General features: G+C 35.3%; 1 protein-coding gene across 1 annotated transcript in view; it reads left to right on the top strand.

Moving 5' to 3' along the window:
• The window catches only part of LOC145692176 (methyl farnesoate epoxidase-like), a 114,118-nt gene extending 91,867 nt beyond the window's left edge, over positions 1–22,251 (top strand). The window contains exons 8-9 of the mRNA XM_081767474.1: positions 14,184–14,322; positions 22,070–22,251. Coding sequence (XP_081623600.1) covers positions 14,184–14,322; positions 22,070–22,251 — 321 coding nt within the window. The remainder of the gene's footprint in view (positions 1–14,183; positions 14,323–22,069) is intronic.
• Positions 22,252–27,660: the final 5,409 nt, after the last annotated feature.

Raw genomic sequence — 27,660 nt, 5'->3', positions numbered from 1 at the left:
TTCTATGTCGATTCGTTGTATATAGATTACATGTTCCAGCAGGGGTGGATTACAATTGTTGTGTAATTAAGTGACTTACAAAGTGGTGCATATAATGAACTACAATAAATCCATATAACTACCGATCACATGTATACTGAGTTCCATAGTTAACAGGATAAACCGTGTGTCTCCTAAATAACAGGACGTCTATGACTAGTACAAGTAGAGTCATTAAAAACACTACCTGTTTCGTATTAGGGAGAACAAATCAAAGTTAGAACATTAGGGAGAACATTTGGCCTGCATTCTTATTTTTAACATCTAATTGTTGCTAATATTGTCCGAATAAAAGGGAAACGAATAAAATGTAAACATTTTCACCATTAAAAGATTCTTTTGCTTAGATTCAGATTCTGCTTTGTCTCGCAGTACCTGAACGTGACTTTCTGATACAGAGTGATTGAGGAACAATGATTACACCTTGCTCGTCTCTGATCTTTATCCATAAAAGTGTCACTAATCCCTCGGACTTTTGTGATGACTTCAATTATGTCATGTTATACTATTTTGGCACTTAGAAGTGTTCTTTCGTCTATTATTGTTACTATAATTTCATACTGTATAGAAACAAAAATTATGTACACGATAGTAACTTTCTACACTATCTTGCTACTATTCTGGGGAGGACTCTGTATTACATGTTTAATATGATGAGACGATAGTTACCAGTAGACAAGTTGTTTAAACAATAATAGTCAAATATGCCGGTCTATTTTATCCTTGATAATCACAAATAAACATAACAACATTTAAGAATTTATTATTTCTTTTAAATGGAAATTGCGTGGAAAGTAGTTTATTGTTGAAATATATGCCCGTTGAAATATATTTAACCGTAAGAGCAACAGGAAATGAATAACAGGGCTTTATAGTTTTCATATATTAATTTGTCGTAATTACATTGAAAAGCAATAATATTATGAGCACTCACATGTAATCTAGTGCCTTCACTTGTGCCCTTCAGAGTAGCAGAAAAAGGTTCGGAGTAGTAGTAATGATACCATTATAGGTGTCTGGAGACAAGGTACTCTATATTATTAAGACAAATCACTAAACCTCGTCAATGAGTTCGGATCTGACGTTCAATACCCTCCTCCCGAAGGTTTTAAATTGGGTTAAGATTGAGTGTGTCCGGGAGCCATCATAGCAACTAAAATTCACGACTGTGCTCTTCGAACAACTTCAGCAGAAGGTTGGTCTTGTAGAAGGGACCATAGTCCATTTGAAATTTTCCATTCTCTGCTGTAAACATCTCCGACATAAATGGATACATGATCAACGCTTTCTAGATAGATAATAGCAGTTACTGTACCATCCCCAAGCACTCCGGGACCCATTGATGACTATTAAAACGTTTCTAAAATCATAATGTAGCCACAAATGGCTTGCTGTCACCCAAGAGAATAGGTTTTTTGGCAGCTGTCGTCCTGGAAGGCAACCAGTTCTGACTTAGTTATCGATGCGATGATGACATTATTGTGATTTATCGGAGGATGCAACGTTGTGCCATTACCCATCGGTCCAATGATGAAAGGCACGTGCCCATCCCAGTCGCAATCAAAGATGCCATGCAGTTACCATTTATACAGGCTATACAGGAATGGGAAATCGTTTACACAGGCTCTTATTTAACTGCACCGTGAACTGTATGCTCAGACATAATTGTGCCTTAGCCACTGTTGATACTTTAGAGAGTGCTGTTACTTATGGAACAATCTATACCCTATTCTATTGTACCAACTTCAACACTGTGCGAATTCTGATATCTTTCAAGAATTGCGACTATCCCATGTGTTTTGATTTCGTGCTTGTTTTACCGTCCTATCTTTGTCATCGGAACACCCTACCTATGCCTGTTTGTGAACACCCGATAAGTGAAGCTGTTCCGAGATACTCTGTGACAGCCATCTTGCCATCACAACCACGCGTCTGTCAAACTCTTATATTGACGATCTTTTACATTCTACGCACAGGCATCACACTGACTGATCGAGAGAAATTCTCATATTTTGAGAAACAGTTATGCTATGCCCAGTGCCATTTCTGTCTGCCCAGCGAGTTTGTTCAAACAATAGTAGCTGTACACGATTGTTTCGCTTGTGAATGATTTTAGCCATGTAGCCAGAAAGTTCTTAATCGAATGTCGATTGATTGATTGACTGAGTTATAAAGGAGACGTCAGCATCGCGGCGTATTTGTTCCTGTTACGATCAACAAAACTCCTCAAATACACGGACTGCTCTAAATAAAATTAAAAAAGGAATATATTAAGTATAAAAAATGCTCCAAAATAAATACAAAAACAAAAAAAGAAAATAATAAATACATGAAACTAATCAATTTTTAAGAACAACCATAAATATCAAATACGTATATAACAACAAATAAAATAACAGTGACAAGAGAGAATATAAATATATAACGATAACAATACTAAGCAAAGAGAAAGTATTTAACAATAACAAGGCCAGCATAATATGCATAAAGCTCGCCCAAAAAGTGAAAATAATAAATACATGAAAGTAATCAATATTTAAGAACAACCATAAATATCAAATACGTATATAACAACAAATAAAATAATAGTGAGAGAAAGAATTTAAATATATAACGATAACAATACTAAGCAAAGAGAAAGTATTTAACAATAACAAGGTCAGCATAATATGCGTAATACTCACCCAAAAAGTAATATTGACTATATTCTCTATAACTTAGAACCTCCTTGCGTACTTCTATGCAGAAATCCTTTACCTCCGGATCACGATTCCTCGGATGATTGCATCGATTTTGTCTACTATACAACTACAAACCACCTCCTCGAAATTAGGTCGCAACTTCTTTGGACTTTCCTACATCAGTGTTAACTCAACCTCACTTTATGTTGTTGCTGTAAATTCATGAAAATCGAACAAGTTTGGGGTTTTGTTTGACAATGAACTATCTGATCTTAAAAACAGAAAGCTTGCGTGTAATGAATGGAATAACATTCGAGTGACTACAAATACAAACATTTCTCTAAACTTAGAATTCTTACCAAGAAGGTACAGCAACGTAAGTACTTCGAGTACATAGACTCAAATGGTGATTATACTGATAGTAACTTTAAGCTCATTTGGTCTGTAATTAAAGCTAGATCGAAATCTGACATACCGGCAACTTTCAAGATAAGAATACCGAAGTCAGTGATTATCAAAGACCAAGCGTCTTTACGAAATACTCCTGCAAAACATTTACTTCCCATCCCTCTACAAGTCACTTTCCCCGTCTCCGCCTCATCAGTTCGAACACCTTATTTAACCTCTCTACTCCCACGGACGAAGTCCTGGTTCACCAACAATTGCTCTCTCCATATATATCACTTGGACCATACAATATTGGTTCTCTCTTTCTCTAGAATGCTGCTTTAGTCATTACGGTTCCTCTATTCATCTTATTTATTACATGTTTCAAGAAAATGTACTATCCCAAAATTTGGAAACTAGCTTACATGACTCCAATATATAAATTTGATCTTAAAGATGATGTATCCTCTTACAGGCCAATATACCTTCTATCTGTAATATCAATAATTTGCGAAATTATAAAGGACCGGCTACTTAAATTCACCTCACCTTGCTCTTCTCAACACGAATTCCTACCGAAGAGCTCAAGCGGCACTACCTTCCTGTCTAGTCAAATGTATGAATAACAATACCCACCTACATGTTATCTACTTTGATCTCTCCAAGGCCTTGATTCTCTCAGTCATATTTATCTTCTCCACAAGCTTTCGAATAGGTTTATTATAAATAGCGAATTTCTCTCTTTAATCACCAGCTGCTTGAAGGAACGTAAACAGATACTTTGTTCTTTCAGTGGTTCTAACACCCAACATCTAACCTCAACCCATGATTTTACAGGGTCCCCTCAGGAAAGTGTCCCTTGCTGTTTATCATGAATACGGATAAACTCTACTTACACATATAATTTCACGCTAGTGTTCTACTTTTTGCCCATAATTGTAAGTTATACAGAGAAATATCATGTCTCTACGACACTATTGCACTACAGGAAGACATAAATTACATTACACGGTTATGGAAAATGTCGCACTTGGAATTTAACAGTAAGAAATATAACAGTATTTCCATTACTCTGAAAAAGTCTGCTGTTCCCTCCACATACTATATCAGTGATTCCTCTATTACACATTTGTACCGTGTTATGCAAAAGTGAACTAAGCGCCAAATTTTGAAAATCCACGTAAATGCGATGATTGGTTCCTGATAAGCATTAAAACGTTTTGCACAATCGAAAAGAGAGGAAAATCAACACCTTTCCAAAAAAAAAGAAACATAATTTCACTTTTGATTACGGCTATACTAATGCTGGACATCAACCTTTAAACGTAATTTTCTCAAAAGTATGAAAGTGGCGCTTAGTTCGTTTTCGCAGGACACGGTACATTTGCTAGTCATAATCATTTAAGTGTCATCTTTGATTCGAAACTCACATTTTATAGTGGGCTTACCAGCATTCGAGGTAAAAGTAATCGCATAAAGCTGACTTTGGTCTCATTTGATGCAGAATTTACCAAAGATTGATACTTTAAAATCCCACCGCTATCCAAATTAGATAATGCATCCACGATGATACAAAGTTGCTGAAATTAAAATGTAAAGTTCATAAAATGTTATTGTATAGAATAACTTTATATAGTAAACAACGTGATCCACATGAGGACTTTAATCCCTTCCAAGTGAAAGATTACACAGTTTTACACAACTACATGCTCTCTTCGTTCCTTCAAAGCTGCGTCAATGCACAATAAAAGGAAGTGGTACAAAAAATGATATTTTCTTTCAATGAAAACAGACACTAATAGCTCGAATTTCTACGTCCATCTATCTTCTATAATTGAGCGAAGCTAATGGAGTGTTTTCAAAAAGGGCTTTTCAATATATATATATATATATATATATATATATATATATATATATATATATATATATATAATTCAATTTTTGAGCTCAATCTTTACAAAAGTTACAAATGTATTTCTGCATTTTTACACTATTCTAGAAATTAACATCTGTTATATGAAATGACTACCTGGCGATGATATTCATACGTTAACTTACAGGCCTATGAGGCAAACATCTGTCTCATAATTTGGAGTCAACAAAAGTGGTAAGTTTCAGAAGGTCGGATCCAAAGAATTTAACACTTTTAACATTTAGCGAACGTCGGGACAATTATGGTACTCGGGATAGAATCATTTCCACCTAGAAACTTAATTGATTGCGAAAGTACACAAAGACTGTTTCGCGTGACAACATAATAGTAGAGTGAAGAAGAGATACAAACTACGTCCCCTAGAAAGAAACATCTCTGCAGATCTGCATCAGAGTTCAACTGGAAGAAGAATTGTTTATTCTTTGGTCAAAGGATTGATTTTCTAACCCAGAACGTCAACTGTTTAACACAGCTGAAATTTTATAAATTTGTGGAAGTATCTTTCACACTGCAGTAGCCGAAATGACACGTGGGAAGTCGAAGTTGCGGAAAGGCTTCACACCTGTTCTGACCTCCTTGCAGCTGCAGCTGCATATCACAAGGATTCTGTATGAACACTGTCCTGTGCAAATATCTGCAGAATATTGAAAAACGAGCAGTTTACAACTGGACAGAAAGTGAATATAACGAGAAAGACGAAGCATTTATTTTGTTGTGTGTGTGGTTGCAAAAAAATATGAGGGGAATTTATGTTAGTCCAAGAGCTACACGATGATGATATGAAATATCTAGTTGAGAAAGAATAAATATATCTCCTGAAAGGATTAAGTGAAATACTTATAGAATGCTATGTTGAGTATCTGTTCTTTAGTACTGTACGTGGTATGCGAAGTTCTATGTTTGCGTGAGGATGTGAAGTATGTGATCCAAAAGAATTGGTACGAAAATGCACATAAATATTATGATGATGAGAAAACTCGAATAGTGGTATTAATAGCTGTTATGAAACCGGAGATATGTCAACACGTGTACAATGTTAATACTTATCCAGAAATGGAAATGTGAGTTCACAATTGAAAGAAGTCATTACTTCTTACATCATTGCAAATGTTGTTGGAGCACCTAGTTCCTTCTGCAACCGAACAAACGTAACTCGGTCATGCAATCATCTATGCCTCTAGACCGTGATCATGATTCCTTCAATAATGCTTGGTGTCGCAGTGCTAATGAATTATGCATTTGGAACTTGCATGTTAATAGAAGAACTCGGAATTGTAGTGCATTACAACTAAGACATGGGTTACAAGCCGTCGGTAGTAGCTTTTGATAGTGGCTACATATCCACTATCTCCAGAGAAGATTTCCCACCTAGATTTCCAACCATCAGTGGGCCGCAGGCAACATTAATCGTAATTCCAAAACCGTTGCATATGAGCTTCCCCTATACCAACATTACTGTTCGAAGAAGGATTCCTGCAGAAACCAGACAAAGGAAGCATTGCCACAGTGAGTTCAAAGGCTGTTACACGGTGTCCGCATCCAAAATGTAGGATTCGTTCTGGACGGTGGAGCAGTAGTACTTCATCGAGTTCGTTGACGATCAAAAATTCAGAGATGCGAGTGTATGATACTCTCAATCAATATGCTTATTCGTGTTGTCTACATCCGAATGTGGAGCCTCCATTTTATTTGATGGAAATGATTCTCCGAGTACTAACAGTCACAAACACGAAAGACATAAATGCTATAGTTATGCAAAATATGTGTTGCTTGACCCTCCCTCGCACATATGCATCAACCAGGAAACACTTTTATCCAATGTCACAAACAAACAGAAATGTATCTCTCTTCTTTTTGACGTACTTACATTAAACGGTCATGATATTGATCAGCCCGCTGGGGATGTCGACTGCTTAATTCTTCAAATGGTTCTGGAACATGCTGCCTTAGGTAACTTTCACATTGTCGTTGCGGTTGGTGATGACACAGATATCATTAATTTGCTAGTATACCGCGCGAGCCCTTAAATGCATGATTTCACTCTTCACAAAAGGTGGAATCAAAAGCAGTGACCTCACACATGTTAATCTCTGTGAAATATGTATTAATATAACATTGGCTATGTCATCACATTTACTAACGATTTATGCCATCAGTAGATGTATATCGTAGTTTTGGATTTGGGAAAACCTAATACATGTAACACATTCAGAAGTTCAAAGAAGGCAAGAGTATTAAGTAGTTCAATCATATCTTATGCAGTACACTTTTACATGTCGCCGGACTCGGCATACCAACACTGTCTATATTTTATGGTGGAGACCATGACATATTTCAAAACGAACTTCGGCACGTTAGTTACATGCGAGCAAACGCCGGATCAAAAAACGTAATTATTTCCGAAAACCCTTCTAATACAGAGCACGTTATGAATTTCCATATTTTACAAACATATGTGCAAAACAGAGAATGATGGGTATTTCCATATTTTACGTGGGAGAACACTCATCTGAAACATTCTAGGTCCAGCTAAGTTGGGCTGGATGCTTGACAATAACACTTGTATTACAATTCTAACCGATTTGGCATCAGCGAAAGAGGCTGTTCTGAAAGTAATGCGCTTCAAATACAAATCGTCATCCAAGAACCAGAGCAACACAAATAAGTGCTCTTGGCGACAACATGACTGAAGTGTCCATCATCGTGTCCTCATTGTCACAGTTGATCGTATTGCAATGTTAATATTCCTGATTTGCGTGACAGCAATGAAGAAAATCTTGACAACGAAGTGTAAATTTATACATTACGTTCAGTATGTAATAAAACTTAATTGAATGAACGTTTTACTCAACTTCAGTTGTGATTCGGACACCCTGCTTTATAAAGTGTCATGTATAAGTTTATTGTTACTTAGGTGCTTTCGTTTTACCAGATTTAATTCCTGTGACTGTAGCTATCATTCATAATTTATACATTGAGAAGCATGTTTTTCGTTCATACTGCAAAATATTTGTTATATCATATTACCGAAATCATAGTGTTTAGAATCATTTAAATCTTTAGCAGAATTTATTTTGCTACATTGTATTTGTATTAAGAGGAAGGACAGTAACATTTTGTACCACCCTGTATGTGTACATGGACCTATAACTGAAAGAAAATGTATATCTGTATATAAGACTGTGCAGTCTTCCACTTTGAAAAGATTAGAGACATCACATGAGTCATTTTTATTACATACACTTATTCTACCCAATATAATTTAAGTACCTTATGTGGGAAGTTCAGCAACTGTATACGACTTTGTATATATTATCAAAATTTGGAATGCTGTGGGCTTTCTAATGTTCACTCTTGGGTGGGTTCTGCATCAAATGAGACCAAAGTCAGCTTTATAGCAATTACTTCTAGGTTGATAGTAAATTTCAGCTTTTGGCCCCACAATATTCCCTGGGCACCTCTCAATATTCAAGAATGCAGTGTCCATGTCGATATTTCTTTAACTATTTAATAAACTACGCACCGCGTCATCATTACCATTTTTTATTGAACTCTAATAGCGCCCATGCCCAAAATCGAATACTGCTCTCTCATTTACCATGGTAGCACCTGCACATCTGTATACACTTGATTATATTCTCAATTTCTTTCTTGCTATAGTACATTTTCCTGTTCCGGCATTTCGAATATTACCTAGCGAAGAACTCTTGCGATATCTTAATATCCAGACTCCAGGAGTGAGCAGATGTAAGTCTGACCTGAAATTTCTTCATAAAATATTTAATGGAACAGTAACACCGGAAATATTACTTCAGGAACAAAGCTTATGTGTCCCTTCCCACATAACCCGGAATGCCCACCTATTCCATCTTCCACGACCCGGGTTGGCAATAATGCAGATGTATATTTTTACAGAATAACGAGCTATTATAGTCATTTAACAAGTTACGTAGAAATTTTGTCTTACTTCCCACTGTTTGAAACAGGAATTAAATGAGTTTCGAGGATACAATATTTCTTTCACACTGTTTATTGACGCTGCTTATTATTTATGTTGCTGCGCTTTGTTATTCGTTTTCTGTTGCTACCATTTTCATGTGTAAATGGCAAAGTATTTTGAAACTTGTTCAATAAATAAAAATCTCTATCAAATGAAACATAACTCATAATTTACCATACCATCTAAGTTTGATATGATGAAATCATTGGTTCAACTACTCAAATCAAAGTTTACAGGAATGTGCATATTACGCACAAGTGCAATTTTTATTTCTGGGATTATTTTTTTAAATAATGTTTTCCTGCCTAAATCGTAATTCAAATTTTCGTGTTTAGAGATCCAGTTTATACTGCTAATAAACGAAAATCACATTATATATTTTTAAATACTTTGCATTGGATTGTTTGAGAAGGTTCAAAACAAACAGGCCACATACTTCATTTTGTATAGAGCAACTATAAAGTTTAATGCTAATTTGGAAATCTTTAATGATAAAACGTAAAGTTTACTTAAATACAGTTTGTGTCGCATAAATGATTACTTTTCAATTAACAAATTGCGGGTGAGTGGGTAAAGTGCGTTAAATCAAAAAATCGCCCGAATTGAGTTATCATAAACATTGGATAAAGAAAAGTGACTCAAATGCTTGGCTATAGTGCAATAATTCATAATGGCAATATGACAAAGTTATGAAAAAGTGTATTTTGAGTCATCTCAGATCGAAACGGAAGTAGGTGTGTAGAATGCGTTGTGTCATGGTATTCATGACTTATCACACAAGTCGAGGTGTAAAAATATGATTGTAAATGTGCAAAAATGTTAAGTCGACACTGTGGTGACAAAACGCATTTAAAACGATATTCTTAAATTTAATTCATGAACTTACACATTCTGCACTAGCTTGAAAACATTAAGGAACGAAAATAACACTTCAGTAAATGAATTTATCTTTTGAAAATACTTATGTTCTTTACTTATTATTATTGAGTGTTGTTCATATTTCATATTCCCCTTTCCATAAGGAAATGCTCTATAGGATAAGAAGTCAAGAAAAGGATGATGAAGAGAACAGAAACAGGAGGGTACTATGACTTTAGGAATGAATCAAAACACTGTTCACTGGGAGTTGTGTGTACTGTGGCCCCGAAACCATCGTAAAACACCGCGCTCGTTGCGCGACAATTGAATGATATCAGGAAATAATATTTTTGTACATTGAGTGGTCACACATGTTCTTTTGTATTGATATTATATAGAATTCTGATGTGTTTAATACAGTACATTCTAGAATATTAATACTTGACATGAGTGCACGGAGAGTGAAATTGCTACGGTATTCTGTTGAAAAACCTGCAGAATACGAAGAAAGTGAAACGTAGATTCAAATATGAGGAAATAAATAGCGCTATTCTATTTTACAATAAAAGTACTTGCCTGGTCTTTGAGTTTCTTAATTGAGGCTATTTATATATTTGAGCCGTAAAATTATAGATTAGATAGAAAATTCACGCATATACTGAATTTGGTTAGGTGGTGTTAGGTCCATTTCTTTCAGAAATAAAAAAATAAAGCTATGATATGAGGGGTTGTATCTAGTAAAATTTTAGCTCTTCTAGTTATGAATATACTAAAAATGGTAAGGGTTCTAACCAGAGAAACAAGTTGTCCATTGTGCACCATATGCATAGTTACGTGGGATCAAGGAGGTAAGTAGCTACCTAGGTACGAAAGCTATTATGCAGGGAATACGAGAAAAAGTATTTACCGTATAATGTGACCTAGCTCAGCATTAAAGAGTGCGCAGATGTTCCAGTAAGCCTAATTTTTACCCAAGTGTCTCATGAAATGCAATTATCGATACAGAAACCACATAAAGACACATACAAAACTTGTAATAAACTTACTTTTATTCATCAAGTCAGATTTCGAAGCGAAGAAACAAGCAATACAGAAAGAGCTGGATGGCTATCAACAAAAAGCAAGAAGAACATGAGCTGAAGAACTCCGATAAGGTTATTTCTAAAAATGACCTTACCAATAAGACAGTAACATTTCGTTGCTTTTAATACATAAGGGTATAACTTACATTTTCATAATTTTACAGGAGAAGCGAAATAAGATTTTGTGATATGTTCAAGTTAACACAACTTTTTATCTATTTTCAGGAAAGCTTTAATTTTTTGGACGCTTATTGGCGAGGGACAAATTTTCCTTTCTTTGTAGATTTTACTTTCCAGCTGTTCGTATGTCTTGATAAAATTGCAAAGTTTTTAACTTACGGCCTTATGCCTTGAACAGATATATTAAATTCTAGTTCTAAAATAACAATAATACCGTATGTTTTAGTAACTTTATTTTTCATATATTTTACAGTTTTGTACGTAATGAGCATTGATACTACAGTATTTTTTCTTTTCTTATAATTATAAGAGTGTTTATTATGTTGTATATAATATTTTTGTATGAAAAATATAACTTTGGCTATACATTATAGAATCTAAAAATATGTTTTTAGGTAAGCATTATGGCTGTATTGACACAAAGAAAAGTCTTTTTAACAATGGACCTCTACAAAATCTTCGAAATTTTTATCACTTTGTAGATTTTGGAAGTATGCGTGGTAGTCTCGCGGTATTACTCCTATATCGCACAAATTTTCCAAGTCTTTCTTCTTTTGCTTAGAAATAGGTCGAACAGAAGAATACTGGGGTAAGGGTGTAGGCTGGTTTAATGTACAATTTCTCGGGAAACCTTTGTGTACCGAAAATTTGGAAAAATCATCTCTCATTCGGGTTTCGAACAAAACTGTCCCCAAGTCGTCTTGACTGAATCTTATCTATCGCAATTTTTGCCATCCAATCTCATTGCCTTTTTGATCTTTGCTGCATGGTAGAAAATTGTTCATGCTTCCTCGAAGTCAAAGAAATCATCTATTGTCATCGAGTGTACCTTGTGTGGAAACGGACTTTTGCGCTACATTCGAGCAATAGTTAACCACTCTGTTGGAATGAACACACCTACATTTTTTCACATGCTCAATGGTACTACGTATGGAATCAACTTCCATTTCTGTATGTCCTGGCTCAAGAAATTTATGATCAATCGTTTTTATATGAGTACCACTCACCGCATATATACACATTGATGAGAATTTCTTGTTTAAATTTTGCCTTCCGCAGCATCGGAATACATGGTCACGTGTTCAACTTCTGTTGATAATTCGCGTAAGGATTTAAGAACACATGATGCAATTTGATCTAGGCCCCTCTTTGCTTTAGTTTCATCCCAAAAATAGCAGTAGCACTCATGTGTAGCAACATCGTAAATAGTAAGATTGTAAACGTTTAGTTTCCTCCCGTAATAACACTTTCTAAAGATCAAAACAAATCACCTTATGACTTCTATCTTTCAATGCATTTTCCATGTCTAGTCTTTTTTCTTGCCTTGCTTCATTCTTTTTTGTTTGTGCTTCTCGTAATTATGCAGTTATGCTCTTTTTCCATCTGGGGACAACTTACTAAACTTGACACATAGTTTATTGAAACTGTGTGAGATTATTGAGGCTCTATCCTACTGTACAGTAGTTTTACTCTCAACATCTTAACAGCATATTATAGATATTCTTTATTAGTACAAATTAAACATAATGGCACTCCTTTCTTACAAAACCGTGGGACGTAAAACTCAAAGATTTTTCCTTTCTTACAAAGATTTTAAAGAGTGTTTTTAATCGATAAATCCTTACTATTATATTCGTAATTTAAAATATTCATCTGTAGAAAAATATTAAATTCAGGAAAATACCTTTTTCAGGCAAATACTCTGGATCCCCATCACTATTATCTTCTAGCTCTGTACACTCTGAAGCACTATCATCGTCATTGTATGCCAGTAACCGGCAAATATCTTCTTTAGCAATAATTTTGCTTCGCCTGTTCATTTTTATGACTTCCTTGCTCTCCTGATTTGACACAATAACTGTGTTGCTTCCTTTCTATTGAGTGCTTTTTAACTCTCGCAAAAAAAGAAAAAACGTCTTTGTACGTCACTAACCAAGTCTCTTTCAACAATCAAACCCCTAAACAAATCCAAATCAACAATCGTAAAGAATCGATGGCGGCATTTACATACAAAGAGACCAAAAATGCGGTAATCATTGTGGCGTATGAGCGCCAGACCATATTACTGTGTACTCAGATGGTTTAATACAGAAGGGCGTAAGCCCTTATGCTTTGAAGAACTTGCTTTTATATCTCTTAACGCCCTTATGAAAATGACCCCCTACAGCTGAACGGTTCGTCGTACAGCCACAAAAATTTCCCAGCAGCCACAAAAATTTCCCAGTAAACATGTTAGTATGTTTACTGACACATGCGGTGGTCAAAAAAGTACAATCGTGTTACAATCACTCGAATGGTGTCCTTACAAGAATCAGACAACTCGAAAGCCATTGATCATAAGTTTCTAGTTTCCGGTCACACATGTATGAAGCCAGACAATGACCATAGTATCACTGAAAAGAAGAAAATACAATGGAAACACTGGAAACAATGCACACTTAGTGACAACAGTTATTAGCACATATTTGGAAAGTTTGTTTCCCACATTTCTTTACTTGTTCTGTGTACTTTACTGTACTATCCTATGTCAAGCAATAGAGAAAGTTAAAACTTTAAGTTCTACTAATAACAATGTATCATCTCTTCATTCCAATTTTGTTCTCTAGCAGCAATCATTCAATTACTATTTTGAAAGGAGCGTCTAGAAAAATGAAAAACTACAATTTCTAAAGCAGGCTTAGACAGGCCTCTTAAAAGAAGTTGTAATATACGAAATAGCTCTTCAGAAATCGTTTGCTCATTGCACTATTTCTCATACTTTTTAGAAGAAACATAAATGAGTGTTCTTTTAACCATATTGCCGAACAATTATGATAAACAATATTAAGTATTTTTATTCTACAAATAATGAATTTCATGTAATTTGCACTGCGAAATAAGAACGTCACATATAGCCAGTTAATTTCTGTTGAATAAAAATGTGCGCTATCTGTCTTCTCCTATAAGTTATTGTCAGATTCTAAGTTTCGAATTTTCTACTATACCTTTAGTTGGATTTCATTATCAAATATAATTTGTTTCAGGGAACAACTATATGGCTTAATATGAGCTTAGTAAGCAGGGACAAAGAAACATGGGAGGATGCAGACGAATTTCGACCAGAACGATTTATCAAAGATGGAAAAATTGTCGATGTTGAGCAATTTTTTCCATATGGAGGAGGTAAAATTATTTTTATATATCTTTGGCAGCTTATTATTGTTGTATATAAAGATAACATAAAACTCTGTTCCGAGTTCTATCAATCTTATTCCAAATGCAGAAAGTTAGCATTAATAATTCAGTAGTATATGCAGATGAATACACTCAAGTACATCAAAATACGTACATGTATATGCAATACTTTCAGTAGTACGAAGTTGTCTCCCCGTATGTCTGGATTGTCTACTTTTTTTAATTAATTAGAAGTCTTGTTTCTTTTATTAGAGTGAGAATACACTGATACAGCGGAACCACATGAAACTGAATTGTAGTTAAATCATGCTGGAGTAAATTTGGGGAAAAATATGCGACCAAGAAAAATTAAATGGTATCTACGATGTCGCAACTGTCATAATTTCATTAAAAAAAAACATAGCTGAGTAAAACCAACGAACTGTATATTTCAATATTTTCCATTCATTGTTTCGATTGAATTGTAGTGACGTCCTTATGCAATACTGAATACGTGAAGAAAAGAGATTATTATCCTGAGCTGAAATCTGAAAAATCAATTAGGGTTATGACAAATGGGTTATGCTTCTATTATAATTCAAATATTGCATTACGAATGCAGACAACGAACTCACTAGTCTCAAGGCTAATGAATTCATTCTTTGAAGTTAAATGTCTCTTTCTTAGAGGGAAAAATATTTTGGGATACCAATCTAGAGTTTGACGTAGACTTAAAAATATCTTGTTGCTAAAGATAATATGGAGACATATAAAAATGATATTTCATCCAAAGAACGCACCAACGTCTCTGCGACATAGTGAAGTGGAATAGAGAAAATATAACCTACTATAAAGCTGTATAGTATGTTGGGAATAGTAAAATTACGACACGTACAAGGACTGAGCAATTAAAAGATCTGGGGCCCCCATGTGTACATAATTAAAAAAAACACTTAACCTATTTTTCCGAAATATTTATAGTTCAAAGGGATATTCCTACATATTTAGTTGCGAAGTATTTGATCAGACCCCAGTTAATTAGTATTATCAATCACTTCTTCCACCATGAATATTTATATATATTTTTACTTCTACAAGAGGTTAATATTTCACGGAGTTTGCATTAACCTTTTTATCACACACGTTGTACAGAGAATATACAATATTTATGTTATCCATACAAAGTTTCCTTGCTTTATTAAGCCTAAGTGAGGATTGTTTTCCTTCTATTGTATAACCCTTAATGGACATTATACTGCCCGAGTGCTATTGTTATTAACTAAAGTAATGACTTAATGTGAGGAGGGTTCTTTTGCTATTCATAGTTTAGCTGCAGCATTTGCAATAATGCCTAGTTTGGAACTTGGACCATGGTAAATTGGCTATAGAAAATTTCGTTCATTCCCTCTTCCCTTCATACCTTAAGGATAGTGGTATAGGGAAGGGGACCAAGGGAAATGCACTATCAAAGGTTTCCGACAATGTACTTTGGCACATTTATATTTGTAACTTTTCTCGAAACAAAAATAATTGCCTGTCATGTACTCTGTATCAGAAAAAAATATGACGCTAAATAGTTCTTAAACAAGCTCTGTTCACCAACATCGTCTTTATTCTAAAAAAATATCTTTGTATTTTGGGAGTTTGGATCTCGAATATTACAAACATCTCTGATATTCGAAGCGAAAAGGAAAGAGAGTTAGGAAGACATATATGCATATGGTGCCTTGAAGTTACTGTATTAGTGTTTGACATAGCAACGACTACAGTTTCCACGTGTGTTTTTCGACCCAAAGCCAAAGTCTGCAGACTGAGCCGGGCAATAGTGAAACAATCCGTTCCTTTCTATTCATTAAAGGAGGTTCCTAAACAATAACACTGTGCAAGAGTAAACAATAACTCTTTTCGCCAAAGTATGTTCTTAATGTATTTGAAACTTCTGAATTCAAATATGACTCTAAAAACCCACCTATCCTATCAACCACTATTTTGGCACAAATCGTATACTTTGCCAATATTGTTAGCACATATTGAAGTATAACATGCTTATATTTATATATATACGGAGCACGAATCTTGCTGAAGTAGAATATGGCTTATAGAGCCATTTTTTGGCAAAGATCGAAACGTTACTACATACAACTATTTTACGTCACTAAAGCTCGTTGAAAATATGAACGCAAAGTCATCTACCATTGTTGGGACAGTCAATAAAAGTAGAAGAAGGATACAGAAAGAAATTAAATGAGAGAAAGCACCTTTGTATTCGACAAAGATTCTCAAAAGCAAGGACGTAACAATGACAGTTCATCAAGGTAAGAAAAGTAAGAATATTTTGGTATTGAGCTCTCTTCATGTTGCCGTGGACATAATCGACAATAATAAGAAAGTTCCTGAAACCATTTTTATTATAATGTAACGAAATACGGGATTGACAATGTAAAGAAAATGGTCAAGCAACATACAGTGAAAGCATCATCCCGAAGATGGCCAATTCATACTTTTTATAATGTACTTGATCTTGCAGTAATTAATGCATTTGCAATATACAGAGCAGTCACTGTAATGGAGATATCACGAAATGATTTTATTCAAAGGCTAGCTGAAGAACTACGGACACAATACTTGCAGCTTCGGTCTGAGTATTCAAATAAAGCCACAAGACAGAGAACAACACAGATTAAATTTCAGAAACACCTCGTAAACGACGTAATTGCCAAATCGTTGTAAAGGGCAAGAGAAACAAGGCAAACTGTTGAGCTTGCAAAATGGCAGTTTGTCGAAAATTTGTTCGTAAAGTAACTTACAATGCAGAAAAAGTGTGTAATTACGGTGATACCGGCGCAGTATTGCGTACCATATTCGTGAACAAAGATGAAGGAATATTGTAATGAGAACTATAAAGAGAAGTAGTTACAGAACTTCCGAAATTAATTTTGTAATAAGATGTAAGTAATGACTACTATGTACGTATGTGGTAAAAACACCAAAAATATACGTTCACATTATTTATATATAAAACTTGCTAACAAAACTTTATTGGAACTTGTTTTTTTTACACAGTGAAGAAAAAGAAAAAACTCGAGTAGTGTTTGTTAGAAAAGTATGTATGTACAAAAAGAAGCTAGGGATCCCTACGGGCGATCTAATGAAACAAATATCCGTACATTCTATTGTTATGCCTGTTTCAAACTCAGTATCATCCGTCTGCTGCACAGTATTTATGTCATCGCTGTTGTTCGTATGTAATGTCTGTGGAGGCTGTGGTATAGGTATGTCTCTGCCATGCGGAACAGAATGAATCCCTGAGCGAATGTTGTTCGGATAGGAAATAGTCTTTTTGTTTTACTTGTTGAAACCAGTAAACTTATACTAGCAGAATTAGCAGTCGTTGGTATGATTCTCCTGCTCCCGCCAGACCCTAGAGAAGCAGCGTCGTAATGATTTCTTCTATCTTGACGCCCATCCTCGTAAATCTTATATATACAAAACACACACAACCTGTGTAGCCCATGGTTTGTTCATGTCACCCAGTTTCACTCCGAAATACGCATGGTAGACTTTTGACGAAATACTAATGTTTCTTGGGTCTTTTTTCGCCACCAGTTCAACAGAGATATAGCAAAGACTGTTAGGAGAGTTTACACAGAATCTGGTAGACATTGTGCTCTACGGAAGGATGGACTGGCAGACTGACCGACATAATCGGTTCTGCTTCTCTCGGGTCTGGCGGGAGCAGGAGAATCATACCAACGACTGCTAATTCTGCTAGTATAAGGTTAATGGTTTCAACAAGTAAAACAAAAAGACTATTTCCTATCCGAACAACATTCGCTCAGGGATTCGTTCTGTTCCATTCTTGGCTAAGGTTAGTGTACGCGGCTTTGGCGTCTGAAACATGGGTTCGTTATCCAGAGGAGCTCGTATGGTTAGTATCCCACATTAAGGAAGAGGTGCACACCTCATATAGTCCCGCTACTGAAAGAGACGCTAAACTCAAAATCAACTCGTTTTATGACTTTCTGTACTTATACATATCACCGTTTGGAAACTTAAAAGTCATATGGATCTTGTTAAAAATTATTGTTTTTTCAATTACTTTGAAAAATAAGTAGACCAACATATAAATGTGTATAAATGACAACACTGAACTGAAGTGAGAGACCAGCAATTGAAGGTAAAACATCATAGTGATTGTAGCAATTTCTTGTTGATTTTTTCCTTCTAACGGTGTAGGAAGATGACACTTTCTACCATTTCATTGCTCCGTTCTTCGTATTTAAGGATAAATGAAAAGTATGGTGTATTATGAATGGTTCTTTTCTATGTTCTATCCCAGTCCTAATCACGTAGAATTATTTTGCTTTCTGTAGGGTCAGAATCGTTCAAGATGCTCATTTCGTGGTTATAAATGCAGTTAGTACTCATAGGTAGCTACAGGAATGGTATAGTGACAAAGGGTTATTTCATTGCAAATTTGATAAACTGAACATTAAGATTTTGTTTATACCTAACTTTAACCTCAAAGCTGTAACACAGAGGGTGGTCAGCTCAGGAATGCTTTTCAGTGCCAATTGGAACTATGCTAGTATTGCTATATTTTTTCTGAAGAGGAAAATTCCTTACTTCGAAAGACCTATACTACATTCTGAAATCATTTCTAAATCAAACGTATTTTAATGCATTCTAAATCAAACGCATTTTAAGGGGCGATGAAGCATTGATTAGAAGTTCTTTTGGCATTGTTGTTTGTGCAAAGCTGTTCCTGATTCCAACAAAGGACCCTTCAAGAGAAGGAGCTCAAAATTGCAGAATCGTATTTCTGCGAAGCTCTAGTGCTTTCAATAGGTATATGGCTGACACATCATGGAAAATTATAGTTTCCTAATAAAGTACTTATCATTGAGACTGGGGCAAAATATCAAAATTTAGTATATAGAAGACTACATATGACAAACGGATTTCTAGGGTAGCTTGTCTTCAGCCTAGGGAGCTGGATGTTGGACAGCGTGTAACGCAAACACACCGGCAATTAATAGATAAAAACCATTATGAAGATTTGTACAGTTTTCAACTAATGATGTTGGACAAATCGTGAGAAATAGATAATGTTGATGTGTAACGTATGGTGAATATTTCGCAAAAGATAATGCTCCTGTGAGTTCATCTTTCGCAAAGAATCTCCGGATCAAAGACCTACCTTCGAGCAGAATACCACAAGATCAGCAACATCATCATCGCAGCAGCATAGTGTACATGTAGTGTAGGAAGAGAAGACACAGTGCAAGCATAAGTAACTGAAGCAATGGAAACCACCACTAGACAGCGTATTGGTCGATTACTTTACTTACTGCTAAACGTATTTATGCTATAGTTCATTTGTAGAGGAATGCTACAGGAGGTGAACAATATAACTTTAAAGGACTGTGTGACTAATTTATCTCAATCAGAGTGAGAGTGACTATTTTGTAGTGACATTCCTGTGATATGATCGTACGTTTCCGAGCATATTCAATCGCTGATTTTTTCATACTATTGTTTGTAACGATTGTTGTCGTAAGAATGTGCAGTGATCAGCCATCAGGGTGTGAAGTATGTTTAAAACGGTGTCAACATGATCTTGCTGACGTGGGAGACTACGTCTATTTACCATTGAACTTGAAGCCAATACGCAATAAAGGGTATAAAACTCCCAAACATTTCCCCCCACCAGGATAAATAAAATGCTTTGCCAATTGTCAACTAAATTTGGGTATATTTAGATGAGAATTGGTATGCAATGTGTTCGGCTGTATCGAAACTATCTGTGTTTAAAAATTAATTTTATTAACTTTCCTCTTTCCTTTTACACTCGGCGCGAGGGATAGCTCACTGCTTCTACTAGTTATCAGAAGCATATACCACAACCTATGTCCGCGCAGTATGAGGGATCTTTAAATTCAACGCTAAGATAACTACACAAGAAACAACTACATCTAAACAATTATATTTTCAATTCTGGAATTACATTACATCTCAGTATAATTACTGTGGTTTGAAAATATTAAATGCATATGAAAAAAACAACAAAACAAACATTAACAATATTTTATAATGCGTGATTATTATACAACCGTGTAAATTAAATATCTAATATCACCTTTCTTATCCTAGTTACTTAACCTTTTTTATGAAACTGATCAAACCAAAAAATATACCAATTAAACAGTTATGAAACTGGCTTATGCGAAGATATTTACGTATAACAAATCGTATATCTTTCATTCTTCGTTTTTTCCTAAGTTAAGAAATTCGTAATCGGTGTACTGACTGAATGTATAATCTCCCCTTTAACACGACTTTGGAGGGATAAAATTCTCGAGAACTCACTGAATTTCTCTGCCGCTGACTTAGAACAAATTTAACACACTACTTACAACTGCTTTTACAAATTTAACACACTACTTTCATGAACAAAATACGAAATAGTCCTCGTCTTCAACTAGCTCTTGGCCTGGCAACTTAGACCAGTTTTCTATTAGTCGTTCGTCGGGTTGCTCCACACACGACTTTCTCGTAGTGGAGGGTAAATTCGTCACTTCTCGACTGATTTGCGCTTCTCCTGGTCACCATGGGTCACATACCAGCAACTACCCACTTAATGTAACAATGTCCATCATTAGTTGATTACCAAACATTGTACACTCAGGGACTGGTTTAGATGTCTCTTGTGCACGTGAGGGTGACTTGCGACTTTTTGACCTCGTGAGAACCGATGCAGAAAAAGCCTCTCAGCAACTCTTCGAACAGAGTCACTGGTTTAGTCACATACACATACGAAGACAAAACTATCTTTGGTGCCTATGAGTCGAAAATGAAGACACGATTGTTTTAATGTTGCTAAATTATGTCCTTTTCAACAAAATTGGGTGAGAGAAACTAATAAGGTGAATGTTTCATTTTTTTCTATGACGAGCGTCCCGCTGTCGATAGCAAATTCAAGCGGAAAACTGTATTTGACACCAAATACTTCTGAGTTTTATAGCACCGAGTTGGTATGAAGTGTTTCACATCTTTGCAGTCAGTGGCATTTTGTTACAAGGATTATATAATATTTTCCTTTCTTCGATTGAGTTTGAGATCGATTAATCGGATGTGGAGTACAAGACGTTAAAAACATATGTTCGTGCAACATATATGCATTTTTAGAGTCAGAATAATATTGTTTCATACGGATTATTTTGTCATACGGATTATCAAATGATACATTATTTTCGTTTGGTATGCTGTCAACTAGTCGTATTTTACATAAACAACTAGAACGCAAAGAAAATATTAATTGATGTCAACTGCTACGCATCTTAATAGATAACAATGCTCCAATTCACACTTACTGTCCGGGACAATACTCGGAAACTGTAAAAGTATTTACTGTGTCTTTTAAGTATTATTTCCCGCTTTTTATACTTTACACGGTGTCCAAACTCTAGTTCTCTAGGCTGAAGCCAAGGTACATAAAAATATCCATTTGTTACATTTAGTCTCCCATATACTAAAGTACTAAATATTTTGACCTTTTGCCCCATCAGAAATGATAGTTACTTTATGTCGGAAATTGTATTTTTATTATGATGTGTCAGTAATGATAGCACGAAAATTTTGCACATTGCAATTTTGAGCTCCTTGTCTCAAGTTGTTTTTTTTTTCTTGAAAAGAATTTAAAATTAATGTTTTCATAAGTAATTGAAAATAGTAATTAAAGTTTATTCTTTTTTAGGAAGGAGAAGATGTTTGGGTGAAAGTGTAGCAAAAATGATTTTATTTATGTTTACATCAATGATGCTGCAGAAATTTACCTTCAGTGTTCCACTGAATCAGCCTTCACCATCAATGGACGTCATAGAAGGGTTTACAGCGAAGCCAAAGCCATTTCATGTTATCATTGAAGAAAAACATTAAACTAAAATAACATGAAAGCACTAAAAATCTAATTACTAAGGTACAATTCTCAAGATGTACAAGTGAAAGTATTACACAAGAATGTATTGATTTATAGCAATAAAGAAATTGTTAATTGTGTACTAAAATTGGAGTCATGTTCAAAATTTACAAAACAATTTCCCTATATCCTATTATAGATATTGCAGGTTAACTTAAACACACTTTGAATGACTACACATTTCTACCTAGAACCTGCAAAATGACATTCGTAGTATTATTATTGACTAATCGCCTTTCTTTCCATGATACGTCAAATACGAAGCATGCGAAGTAGAATGATATTCTCCTCTCCCGGATAGAATTTTTTCCCAGTGATGCGATTTAATCTCGCGCACTACGTTGTGACTGTCCTTGTTATTGTTTCTTTAGATTTTGAGCCGTCCCATCCCACTAAGGAGCGCGCTATTTGCATCATATCGGGGAAACTCTAATATCCAAGATGGACGATAATTTAGGGCAAGCAAAGCAGCGTTACCTTTCTGTTGCGATGCGATTTTGGGACACAAGGAAACATGGTTTACTTATTTTACTATGGTATTAACTAATATTGGAAACGGTGTAATTTTGTTAGGTTCTCTTATACACGATAAATGGTTTCCATATAAACAGAAAACACATCACTTTTAATATCTGCATTAACTATGCAAGCTGTTTGATTGTTATACAATTTCCCTTGAAATTGAATATACTCGTTATATTGTGCCGGTAGCACATTTAAATCCTGCAGGAAAATTGATTTTGTTATGAATAAAACAACTACTTTATTACTTACAACTGTTACCATTTTTCAAAAGTGTAGAATAGTATTGCCTTTAAGTGTTTTTTTAACTCGATAGAAATAGAAGTCACTTTCTGCTTGACATAACGGATCTGGCGAATGTCGCTTAAACTTACACTTTACATGAATCAGCTTCCTTCTACTAATGTCTCGTTTGTGTCCGATGGCATAGACTCTTCCATTTTGTTTGGACAAAAACTTCTTTTTCAAAATTTTGAAATAAAGCAGGTGATCAAACTTGTACTTAAAATCTCTTCCCATATATCCTACTAACAATTACTTACAAACTACAGGAAAAGACGCACCGTTGACAATCAACGGAATTTTTCTTTTGAGTTTCACGTTAGATATAAGTTGTGATACTCCTGAAGAAAACGGGGCAATCCTGAAAATTAAAGAAGCTGATGTCCGGAAAGAAACATGGAAGTGTTACCAGGAGTTGAAGATAATGTATTTGAGGTTTGAACCGAAACTTATACCTAGGTATACAAATAACAATAATACAGCAAAAAATAATACAGGCGTTGATTTTACAAATTATTAACTTCTGCTAGACATAACGGCAGAGTAGCCATGCTAAGTAAAATATAGTAGTACAATGCGTCACATTATATATTATAAAAGATAATTATCTCTATTTGTTAAAGTCATTTCCTCTTTGTAAACACTTTAATAATCGTAGTCAAAATAATAAATGATTGTGAATTATTTGGAACTAATAAAATTGTATTCAAACAATGGTATGGCCATGTGTTTACTGCACGTGTTGCTGTAAATGTACACACTTCACACGTGAGTAACGAAGACAAATCTACACACAATCATAGTCAACGTCTTGCGAATAAAATCAGAAATGTGTTTGGACTAAATGTCTCTGGACGAAAATTCTTAGGACGAAATATCTTTGGACGAAACGACCCCCAACCACCCACCGTCCCATTCTGTTCAGTGCATTGTAGACAGCATCTTCTGAACACGTGTGAGCTTGTCTACGTTTTACTTTCAAGATCTCCATTTTTCTTATTTGTTTCATTTGTTTCTAATGAAAAAAAGTTCAGGCATTTTTGGATTTTGATATTTGTAATCGTAAGAATGGCAATAGCAATAGGAGTTCAATTTTGAGATACAGCTTGTGAGCTTTTAGAGGAGCTAACTGGTGTAAAAAAATGAATCACCTGTAATATATGAATTATTATACCTAGTATAAAAAACTGAAAGTAACTATGTCTGCGTGATTATCACGGTCAAATTGCAAAGTCAAATGAAATGACATTTGGTATATAATCAGGCCCCAATCCCAACTGGAAAGTTATCATACGCGTATCACTTTCATTATAACACATATCCTTAGTGGGGAGTAGGTGTCCGAATTTTTGCGAGAAACTGAGTATGTTACAAGCAATTCAACTTAGAGAGCTGAAATTCAGCATATAACTCTTTATTAAAGATAAACAGAACGTGTCCTGGCATTTTTAAAAATGTGTTTTATGAGCGGGGGGGGGGATTTTCTATATATTGGAAATTGCTAGTGGGTTGATTTGTAAAAATTATCGAAAACGATTGATATTAGTTGAGAACCCATTGAGGAATGAAAAGTACAGTCATTTGCATTTTATACCCACTGCTTTCTATTATAATAATTGCTGAAGCTGGTGTTTAATATATGAATCGTTTAGAGCATAAGGAAATCAAACCATAAAGTTGCGAGAAAAATGGACATAACATTTGTATTCCAAGCTTAATTTAATGAGCATTTTAAATTAGTACGGCATGCTTAATTATATGGAAAACTAGTTTTTCTTTCTCTTTTTCTTATGTTGGTCTACTTTATCTTCATTTGATACTTTCAAATTTCATCCTGTTTTCTACTGAAACGTATATGTAAGCCAAGAAAGAAATAATTATATATGATAAATTTAAATTCATCTTAATTTGGAAGATGAAAAACACTTTACCATTGTATATCATAAGGTCAGATCCACCGGTATTGTAACAGAGCGGTGCTTGAGCGATTGACGGTAGGAATTCAAACTCCGATAAGTGAAAATTTTACAGTCTTGTTTTTTTCAAGTGTAACCTCTTTAGTCAGTGGAGAGAAGGACGTGGATCATGGGTCAGAGTTGATTACGTTGGTGGGTCGGAGTTGGTCACAAGGGTTCAGAGTGATTCATAGTTGGTGGTGGGTCCATTCTGTATTCTACCATTAATTTCACTATTAGCAATCACGCTGTCCTTTAGCTTAAAGACACAATCGTGGAACGTAGAATTTAATATTAGTGATGTAATAAACCCATAATGGGTCGCTTCTTGTTTTACCTTGGTGCATTATACTTTTGCAATGGTAAGACAAGTGTTTACCTCTTCTGGATAGTTTCATAGTTTCACATTTGTAGAGGTGGTCACGGAGTTTTTAATGAAGGATTTATTACCATCTTGAACGCTCGCTATTTTGCACAAGTTAGCATAAAGACTCGAGACTCTTACCATTTTTTTAATAAATTTTAGTAATACTTTTAAATGACATACTACTTGATTCCCCTTGCCATTTTCAAATTTTTAGTTGCACCCCTCCTGTGACCCTTCGGTGAACCTTGGGGCAAATCTTTTTCCTAGACACGGGGTACCTTTGAAATTATAAAGTACATGTTTTCCAGTGTTGACATCTGTTTCATCGTTTCAGACTTTTATTAGTGTCAACGGGCTTCATGGATACCATGCTTCTTTATTCTCTTAGTTTTCAGATACAAGCCCCCATGCCGTAAGCGTCAGTGGACCACCGATGCGCAACTGGCGAATTTCGCCGAAAGTTCGTGATTCCGCAGGTACGATCCGTGGTGGCCCCACTTCGGTTTTGAAAATTATACCACCAGCGGCAGAGACTCGACGAAACGCCAACGAACCACAAAATTCCTCCCCAAAAATATGTTAAATCGCCCATATGCTTGATTTGTTTATATTCAGGTGAGTGTAAAAAAACACTAGGGAAAAAAGCAAGTATCCCAAGGTGGGCGCGAACCTTCAACCTTAAGTTTACTTGCCGCATATTCTTCTGACTTCGCCACGGAAACGATGAAGAAAATCTCGCTTGTAGAAGGATAAATTATTGAGGTCTTAATTTAACCAATCAAACAAATCCCTCTATTTCGAGTTCTGTGAGATGGTACTATGAACCGTTTCGAGATTTATTGCTTTCTGGTGGGGTACTATCTATGTGCAAAATTTGAGAAAATCGCCGACGCGCACCTTCGGAGACTATCCTTTTTAGTGCAATGTTGACCAAATATGGCGTGGGTCAATGAAACCTGGATCCACAACATACTGCCCCCTCACACATCGTTACCCACAATGACCCAACGTGACCCATTCACCCACCATGACAAACTCTGACTCACCACCAACTATAAACAACTCTGAACCATTGTGACCTACTCCGACCCACTAAAATACATCGTCATTATATTTGATCCGTTATCCACGCCAAACTCTTTACTGACTTATTTGTAATAAACCATTTTTTTTTCAGTAGTTAGCTCCTCTAAAATCTCATAGCCTGCATCTCAAAAGCCAAGTAGTAAGTCCTATTGCCATTGTTACAACTGGAAATATCAAAATCCAAAAGAGCCTGGAATTCTTTTTTCATGAAATGAAACCAAATGAAGTAAAGAAGAAAAATGGAGGTCTTGAAAGTAAAACGTAGACAAACTTGCCAGTGTTCAGAAAATGCTATCTAGAAGGCACTGAGCAGAATGGGTTGGTGTGTCAATGGGTCAGTGTGAGTCACAGTGATGGTGTTTCGCAGTGGGTCACGCCTTGTTGACCTACGATCCACTGACCCACTCACAAATCATTTGACCAACCGATCAACTCAATCTCTGATTTTACATTTAGTATATCATTTAAAAGAAGAAACATACTTCTACACATGTTTTTCTTGATTGCGAAGGCTAGCTTGATACCTATACTAGTTGAGATGGTAATTTCTTCTTAAGGTGAGAAATTGATACGATTAAAGAGCCCATCTTGAAGTGGTTACAAACTACATTTCAAAGTTCTTAGAAACGCTTTCGGACCCCAGAAAAGTATTACTTCGACATATATTTAAGTAAGTTTTTACACTTTATTAATCATATCTCCAAGCCCCTCATCCTGTGAAGACGGGGATGGATTTGGATATAACGCCATTGAGTGCCTCACTACTCATCTCAACGACCCAGAAAACAATGGATAACACTCTACAATCAGTCATTTTACACTATTTTTACATGTCACTCCTCCCAACTGCCATCCCTTGAGGTATCCGAATTCCACAATATTTTTTTTCTTAGATTGAAAGTAATATGTCTCCCATGCTAGGTAAAAGTTGCTCCAGACATTCCGGAGTTTCGCTGGAATATACACGTATACATACATCAAAACGTTTAGAACTGTGTGAGCAATGCTTTCGATGTTGCTCCTGTAAATTCAAAATCCAGGTGGCATAGTCGCTCATACAAAACGTGGCATTTAACGACATTGTGTTTGTAGTAGTGTCACGAACTCAAACTATGAATTTGACACTAATCTCAGTCACTTGAGACATTTTATTTTTC

This window comes from Thermobia domestica, chromosome 8 (assembly GCF_964235325.1).
Source record: "Thermobia domestica chromosome 8, izTheDome1.hap1.1, whole genome shotgun sequence".
Lineage (NCBI taxonomy): Eukaryota > Metazoa > Arthropoda > Insecta > Zygentoma > Lepismatidae > Thermobia > Thermobia domestica.
This window is presented reverse-complemented; position numbering and strand designations above follow the sequence as displayed.